The sequence below is a fragment of the Gymnoscopelus microlampas genome, assembly GCF_963454915.1.
Source record: "Gymnoscopelus microlampas genome assembly, chromosome: 5".
Classification (NCBI taxonomy): domain Eukaryota; kingdom Metazoa; phylum Chordata; class Actinopteri; order Myctophiformes; family Myctophidae; genus Gymnoscopelus; species Gymnoscopelus microlampas.
Genome location: NC_139942.1, coordinates 47,272,641 through 47,281,595, shown reverse-complemented (window position 1 = coordinate 47,281,595; position 8,955 = coordinate 47,272,641). Strand labels below are relative to the sequence as shown.

Sequence of the window (8,955 nt, the reverse complement as noted above, 5' to 3'; positions counted from 1 at the left end):
TGACTGGAAATCCTCCTGAAAGTTGTCATATACAACACTAGGCTACATTATGAAGCATATTATTTATAAACTTATACTACACACCTGAACATAACATGTGTATGTATGGACGGACGGACAGTAATTGCCATGTTTATGTGAGTGTTGTTTTTATATAAGTACAATCCAGGCCTATGCATGTCCCAGACTTAGAGTTATAATACATAGGTGCCAGGCTGCAGCTTGTTCTGCTGGACTGTGGCTGGCTCTCCTCTCAATGATTTTAGTCAGACAGCACCATCTAGTGGACTACCGACACCACGCCACCAAATGTACACTGGTTTCTGCTTTGTGCAGAGCACTCCTAGAACCATCTTTGTAGAACCATGGTGTTTTTCGTAGCGCCACCCAACGAATTGGATGACATAGTCCCAGTTTAAAGTTTTGCTTTTGTTTATTTTTGGGTTTAAAGCTTTATCCCACAGTCCTACATTGACTGGGCGGCCAGTCTGTTTACATGTAGCTAGCTATCAGGCTAACTTGCCAACATTAGCTGCTGAGGGAAATGTGAAAATGCCAGTATGTAGGCCTATGATATTTTATTCAATTTAATCATAATTATGCCCATTTTAGAAACAACTGTAATCTGGCACACATTCATACACTAACCCCAGTGCTGTGCTATGTTATGTCCAGCCCCCCCACTTGTTCTCAAAATGGAGTCCAGGGACCCCTATGGGGTCCTCGACAGGGTCCCAGGGGATCGCAGGCAAATTATTGATAGTTAGGAACCAAATGGAGCCTTACAGGTCTACAATACCGGGAGTGTACAAATGGAACCAAATGGACCCTTACAGGTCCATTTGGTTCCATTTGTAGGCTACACTCTCAAGAGTTATGGGGGTCTGTGAAATGAAAAGTATTGAGATCCACTGATCTAGCCCTTAGGCTATAAAGTGTTAGGGTGTCCTGTTGTAAACCTCAGTATAAACATGTTCGCTTGCTCAACTGTTGCCACATCAGCCCAGGGGTCTGTCCCTAAAGGGCCCTTGTGTGTGTGTTGTCTGTTGTCTCATCTGTCATGGCCTACAGCTGCATCTAATGTGTAATCTATAGCAGCACAAACCCCTACCTGGTCATTTAAACCTCAAACCACCAGTTCTCTAACCATCAGTTCTCAAATTATGTATACAGATGCCAGGTCAGTTGTAGACCTGACATCCTAGTGTGTTTAGCTTCAAAGTACAGATTATTGATTTTTTTTAATATTATGCTGTTTAGACTGATGATAGGTTCTTGGTTTACCTATGATCCTAGATCACTATTTCTATGCATTTGATGTATTACCTCTGATGTAAATCGCTCTGGATTAAGAGCGTCTGCTAAATGTCTAAAATTGTAAACTGTCTAACAAACAGACAGAATAAGGTGAAAACGTAACTCCCATTCAACCTTCTTGGCAGAGGTTATGGTTAACTCCAGCCAGCGGTGCCTCCGGCTCAGCCTGGCTCCATCGAACAGTTGCCCTGTTCAAAGGGCATCTGGGGGAAGAACCTCTGCACATGTGACCCTCTCCTGGTCAAAGCCAACTGGGGGGTGGGCGACTTGTGGTGGGGATTCAGCAAACAGGGACCACAGTAGACACAGGAATCATCAACAGAACATTTGGTAGAATTGTTTAAAACACCGCTTTGAGCTTGTTTGAGTGGTCTGTGAATGAACTACACCAGGGGTCCTCAACAACAAATCTTGAAGGTCCACAAATCCGTTTTTGAATAAGGCTAGGGTCCGCACATGCACGCGCGCGATTTTTTCGCGGATTTGGGCGGATTCGGGTACTTTTCCCCCCGTTTTTTCTTACTTTAATTCGGTTTTAGGGTTAGGGTTATAGTTATTTAAAAAAAAAATATATATATATATATTTTTTTTTTATTATAATTTTCCCAGGGTCCACAGAGAGGTGCCCCGCGGTCCGGAAACGGACCGCGGTCCGCCTGTTGAGGACCCCTGAACTACACAGTACAGACATCATATCTATACTGGCACTGCACTCACATCCCATCCCATCCTACCCTACTACTCCCAGGGGTCTTCAACGGGGAGTCCTCAGAGTTACTACAGGGGTCCGGTAAATCTTTATGTGAAGGGCAGTTGCTGTTGAGGGGAAAAGAGCAGACCAAGTACAGAGTCAACGGTCAAGTTGACTAAATATTGAGGGTTTAAAAGGTTAACTACCTGAAAATAGACATTTGCATGAATCCAACTATCTATGAAAAGTTTAATCTGCAACACAATTGTATACAATATGTAGGGGGTGGGGGGTCCCCCTGCTTCATTTCTCTTTCAGCTAAGTTTCCTTGGCCTGAAAAACGTTGAAGACCCCTGCCCTATCCTATCCTACCCTACTGCACCCAACACAGCTCACCGCCGACAAAAACAGGTGGACAACCAGGATATGAAATAAAGCAATTCCTCTAATGTGCCTCTTTATTTAAAGAAAAATAAAAATGTCATTTAATTATCCTCCCAGGCCAAACAAAGGTTTCACACCTCCAATCAGTTTCACTCTTTTGGGGATTTAGACGTGTACACAGTAGAATCCTCACCTTTTCTTTTAAGTATCCACGGGTAACTCAAAGAGAGTTACAGCTCTACAATATGACACTGAGGACTTTACTGTGTACTGTAGCAGACGAAAAGACTAAAGGCCAATTCACTACTCCGTCGCGCGGCGGTGTCTCGTGTCGAGAATAGCCGCGCGACACCACAGTGCGACGTAGCATGAATTAGGCATGATGCTGTTTGTACAAGGAAAATAGCTTTGTCTTGTTGGATGCTGCTCACACATTCATAGCGCCTGTGCCATCGGGTGTCGCTTAATTTATACGCCGTCGTACGACAAAGTATAAATTAGGCTTTATATGGCTCCAAAAGGACCAAAGAATTACTAATATTGCACGCTCTCATTTATTCACCTCCATTCTAAAACATGCTTTCCTATGTGTGTATGTATACATATTTACCGTATACATACATAGGTATGTACACCTAGGCCACACACATAATTAAACATGTATAATTGTACATATATATTTATATAGACCTATAAATTTACATGTACATACATTTATAAAAGATTACGCACAAACAGACACTCGTGCTCGCTCACACACGCACACACACACACACACACACACGCACGCGTGCGCGCGCACACACCCCACACACAAACACACAAAAAATGCGTCTGTGAATCTTACGTTTTGTTTTTATGTACACATGCGCACACATACGCACCGGGCACACACACGTACACATCTCAGACATACAGCATATCGAAAACAAAAAAAACAAAACAAAAATAAAATAAAAATAAAACGTTGGTTCCTATTAAAACAACACCAGGTTGCAATTTTGGACACTTTTAAATGGATTTCCAATGTTCTTTTTTTTTTCTTTTTTCTTTTTTTTTTTTTAAAGCTGTGAAATTCAAAAGTAAAAAGGAAGAGAAAAATAACAATAAAATAAAAACGAAAGAAAGAGAAAAAAAAGGCATGGCGCTGCAACATGTGGTCCTTACTGCAGGTAAGTGGTTAATTTGCATAATGTATACAGGTTTTGTAGGATTTTTTTTTCCCCTATTTTTTTATTTTTTACTAAACAGCATTTCCTCTTTTTTTTTTTTATAAACCAGAAAAAACTAAACTCTACAGAGAAAGTCCCCTACCCCGCAGTGCCTCCACTGCCGATAGAGATGTGACATCAAGCTGTACAGCGCAGTCAAAAACATACTTACATCTGAGCTCATTTTTACAGGTACAGCCATAATCAAGGCACAAAGATCTACAAGTAGATTCGTTTTTCTTTCAATAAAGTTGTACAAAATAATATTACATTTTACAGTCTGTACAGGATAAATCAGCCTTGCACAGTGTACAAGTTCAACCGAAAAAGAAAAAAAAAAGAGAACAAAACATTAAAAAAAAGAAAAGAAAAAAGAAGAAAACCCAATACATTTTTACTCTCCCTCCCCTCCCCTCCCCTCCCCCGCCCAATCAAGAAAAAAAAAACTTCTTCCAAAGCCAGTGGTTCTCAAAGTGGGGTCCAGGGACCCTCAGTGTTCCTTGAGGGGGTTCCAAATCGACCCCTACAGGTCTGTAACCCTGAGAGCGTACGAATGGAACCGAGCGGACCCGTAAGTACGGGTCCGCTCGGTTCCATTCGTACACTCTCAGAGTTATGGTTGGGGTCCTTGAAATAAAATTAAAAAACTAGTTTGAGAACCACTGTTTCCAAGCTAAAAAAAAAGAAAAAAGGATGGTTTGTGTGAACAAGACAGGGCCGAGTCCCGTGAGAAAAAAAAAGGTGGCTTTCTTCATTGGCAGACACGCTTATAGGCGGAAAGCAGCGGCGGGCAGCGATTGTGGTGGTTTTGCACAGGAGGCTTCTTGTCCGTCAAAACCTTCATTCAAATAAATTCCACCACCGTTTTGTTCCTTCCTTCCTTCTTCTCGTGTGCGCGTCCCTTTCTTTCTTTGTTTCGTTCTTTCTTTTTAACGTTGCTAGCTCTCTCTCTCACTCGCTCGCCACACACACACACACACACACACACACACACACACACACACACACACACACACACACACACACACACACACACACACACACACACACACACACACACACACACACACACTTATGCTTAATTTATGCTCCGTCTTACGACGGCGTTGCACGCGGTGCTGCCGTACGACAAAGAATAAATCGGCCTTTAGGCTCCACATGTGTGCCTTTCCGTAGAGCCACGCTTGTTGAGGATGCCCCCCCGATCTACACACACACACACACACACACACACACACACACACAGATACACACACACACACATGCCTCACGGTCCACCTGCGACTCGGCACGCTTACATTGTGACAGAGTAATAAATATGTGTGATGCTACATTGTGTGTATGCTTCCTCCAAAAGAAAAAAAAAGTTATTAAGGAACCTGATGCAAAGTGCATTACAGTATATATATATATATATATATCTCTTCATTATCTCCGCTGCTTGTTTCGCCCCTCCGTGTCCACTGTTAACAAGCCGTCATCACGTGTGTGTGTCTGCGTGAGCGCGCGGGGAAATCGTTATGGTAGGGTGGGGTGGGGGGCAAAAGGTCATGGTGGTGATGCCAGCTTCGATTGGCAAAGTGACACACGGACAATATACGCAGCCGCTCGCACCATCGCATGCTCCCTCCCTCCCTCTCACTGTTAACTGTCATACACACTCACACATACGCACACGCACACACGGGCACACTGCCTCCACACTGAGGTCCTGGGGGTGTGTTTTTACATGTCCACACCCAACCAGTCCAGGTCCAATCACAAAGCCAACATCGAGATCGAAAAACGAAAGGACTATGAGGTGGGGGGGGATAAGGAGGTAGCCCAAGGCTTAGTGGAATGACAAAACTAAACTAAACTAAAAGAAAAATCAAGGCATTCGAGAGCTAAACGTTGTTCCCCTGCCTTCCGTTTAAGCGTAATATTATATACTCTGTAAACGACGGTGTTGTCTGTCGGCAAGCCACACTGTCGCGCTACGGCGTATAAATTAGGCTTCACGTGGGTGAAGTGGGGGGGAGGGGGTGAATCAAGCTCCAAAAAAAAAAAAAAAAAAGACAGAGAAAAGCTAAATTAAGAGGAGAGGAGAAGAGGATTTGACACACTTCAGTAGTACTTCATAGTCCTCGACAGGAAGGGGGGGCGGGAGGAGGGTGTTGGTCGGGAATTCGTTTGTTTGTTTGTTTGGGAAGGGCAGCGGGGGTGGTGGTGGTGGTGGTAGGGAGGGGGGGTTGTCGAGGATGCAGAATGGTGGAGAAAAAAACAAAACACAGAGGGACTTTGCCTCCAGGGGGCGCTCTCTCTCCCATCACAAGAGTTCGTACTGCCGCAGGTGCATTCTCTGGATGATGTCCCGGCAGTCGTTGAACACCCGCCTGATGTTCTCTGTGTCGACGGCGCAGGTGAAGTGAGGGTAGCAGTAGTGTCTGCCGTCACCGCTCGCAGTGCTGATCCTCTGAGAGGCCGAGAGAGAGAGAAAGAGAGACAGTTTTTGTTTTTTTAGTTTGGATTTTTTGTTTTCAATTTCAGTTTGTTTTTTAACACAGATTTAATTTATTTCAGTTAACTAAAATGTTTTGAAAAATTCTAGCGTCCTTCTGCCATTCATTTCTATGGTAAATGGAGCTCCTAGCAGAAGTTCAGGAGCAGGACCACACCTCCAGTCAAGTTACCCACCTCCAATCAAGTCACCTCCACTTATCTATACATGCCCACCTAACCCATTCTTCTCCCTCTGTTCTCGCCTTTGACACCCCTACCCCCACCCTACTTCTCTTCCTATTCCCTATCTCTACCCTTTTCTTTTTTATAGGGCCCTGAGGGGGGTTCGTAGTGCCCGGGAGCCACGGCGGACCCCTGAAGCTTCCGCACCTCGGCTTTAAGGACAACCAGCCCGGATGACCAGTCGTTGATCATCTTCATTTTCGTTCATTCATTCGTTCATTAATTGATTCATTCCTTCATTCCTTCTTTTCGTTAGTACATTTTAGCAGATCTACAAGCTCAGATCTACAAGCTCATCGTGCGGCACTCGGTGCCGCGCTATGAGCTTGTATATCTGCTATTGTTGAATATCCAAAGACATCTAAAATAACACAGATGCGTTCCTGGATTTTGGTCTAAGCAGGCGGGCAGCGGACAGCATACATTCCGGTCCTCTTTGACACCAGCTGATTTAGCAGATGACTGATTTTGCATGAATAAAGCGCACGGCGAGTCACTATAAATACATGGTGAAGAATAAACAAATAATAAATAGACAGTGTGATAAAAAACGGTTCGGGAAACGCTTCCAAATGTGATGGAACCGATTCCGGTTCCTCAATGTTGGACCGGTTGTCCTCCGGTTCCAGATGCAAACCCTACACACGTATTAGATTTCTATATTAACTTACAACCTAGCCAATCCATGAATCAAGACTAATACTCACAAGGAACTCGTCGCGAATGAAAAACTTCGCTCTCGTCACTTTTGGGTCTTCACCAGGTTCAGGGGATGCTGAAAGAACCCAAAGACAAAGAACTCAGATACGGATCATGTGCAGAAGACGTACAGATTAGCAGGGCTTCTCAATTATAGCAAAAATCATAATGACAATTATTGATTAAATGATCGTTATCCCGATTATCGGACACTTACACAACACAACAGCTCACTGAATTACTGTATTATTATTTTTAATACATTTTGTGCTCCTTTATTGTCTGATCATAGACCACGTGACCATTTGAATTCCAGATGATTAAACACATTGATCGTAGTGCCTTGTGGTGCGCTGCACACCCCCCAACGTGTAACACATCTTTCACAGTGCTAGCTGTTGCAGCTGGTTTGGTTTTACCTTCCTCGCTGGCCAAAGAATCTGTTTCTGTCTTCCTGGCTCGAGTTGATCTAAACATGCCACAGCCTAACTGACAACCACTTTCTGCTTTTGGGGAGGCGGGCTCCACTGTGAATGAAAGGGGTGCGCGGGGTCCATAACACGAGACAAAACAAGAGCATCACTGCCAACCGGAATGCGGCACAATGATTGTTGTCGTTGGAAGCTAAAAATCGTTATTGAAAATAAAAAAAATGCTTATAGACCATATTCACACGGCGACCATGTTGCTAATAAGTCAATGAAGTGCCACACCGGTTGCCAAGGCAACGGGGTGGCACTTTCGATGTTAAATTCCAAAATGGCCGCCGTGTGAATATGATCTATAGAGCAGTAAGATCTAGTATCACATCCAAATGACTAAGCCATTTTAACCACTTAAAACTCTATATACTTTGTTGACCGGAGTCCATCTCCAACCCCCCACACCCTACACCAAATCTCTTAAAAAATAGCTGATCTACAAGCTCACAACACACCACAAAGTGATGTGAGCTTGTAGATCGTCTATTTTCGCAGAATGTTCACCCTAGAATGGGGAGAATAGTGTTCATGTGGTTAAAAGTCCCACTGAGAGCACACACCTTCATTTGGTATGGTGTAGCGAGCATATTCAGGGAAGTAGTCCTCAATTTTGGATTTTCCAGCTAATACTTTCTCAGCCAGCATGTCCTGCTTGTTCAGGAATAAGATGACCGATATAGTACGTAGCCATCTGGAAAGAAAAAGAGGGAAGAAATGCATACATTAGAAGCAGACACAGGATGAGCAGCTGTGGAATAGGCTCTGTGCATGACTGTAGTTCCCTTTTCCAGAAGGTGGCATTCCCATTTCCTGTTCCGGGTCACATAGTCCCATAGTTTCACTTGATTGGCTCAGCAGCAGATTTTAACCAGAAACACATATGAAGGTGTCGTATCTTCACCCCTCCCCCACACAAAGCGGACTACTTTTTTTCACCATGTAGCTGGGCAGTTTGACAAAAAATACATCACTACATTTTCAGTGGCATATCGACATAAAAGAGCACGACTAGATATTTTGAGGGAAGTTCATCCATCACATCAAATGGGAGAATCTCATCATTTGTAGGTTTGAGTTTCGAGTGGACCTTGTCCATCATACCAAAGAAAGAATTCTCCATCTCCAAACACTTGTAGCTTTTACACAGTTGTGTGTTTTAATTTTTAGTGGATTTTGTCCATCACACCAAAGAAATAATTCTCCCTCTACATCCACTTGTAGTTTTACACAGTATGTTTAATTCGGTCACTCAGTACTAGTGTCCCTGGCTGAATGATACCTCTCAACTAATGGTCCTTGAAAGAACAAACACACCATAAAGAGCCGGTGCCCTTATCAGCTAGGTACCCAAACATAAACAACAAAATAATATTTCATTCAAACGAAAATGGAAACACTTTCAACATGCCAGCCTGCCTCCACTACTCTTCTTACAAAGACACCCTTG

General features: G+C 43.6%; 1 protein-coding gene across 3 annotated transcripts in view; it reads right to left on the bottom strand.

Moving 5' to 3' along the window:
- Window positions 1-4,230: 4,230 nt before the first annotated feature.
- Window positions 4,231-8,955, bottom strand: part of LOC311044684 (guanine nucleotide-binding protein G(olf) subunit alpha) — a 77,537-nt gene continuing 72,812 nt past the window's right edge. For 2 of the 3 annotated variants that reach the window (XM_084056411.1, XM_084056413.1), the window contains exons 10-13: window positions 8,069-8,199; window positions 7,035-7,102; window positions 4,636-6,058; window positions 4,231-4,561 (exon numbers count right to left, since the gene is read on the bottom strand). In XM_084056411.1, coding sequence (XP_083912537.1) covers window positions 5,912-6,058; window positions 7,035-7,102; window positions 8,069-8,199 — 346 coding nt within the window. In that variant the 3' untranslated portion in view covers window positions 4,231-4,561; window positions 4,636-5,911. Of the gene's footprint in view, window positions 4,562-4,617; window positions 6,059-7,034; window positions 7,103-8,068; window positions 8,200-8,955 lie in introns of all 3 variants that reach the window. The other variant, XM_084056412.1, reaches the window with a different exon arrangement.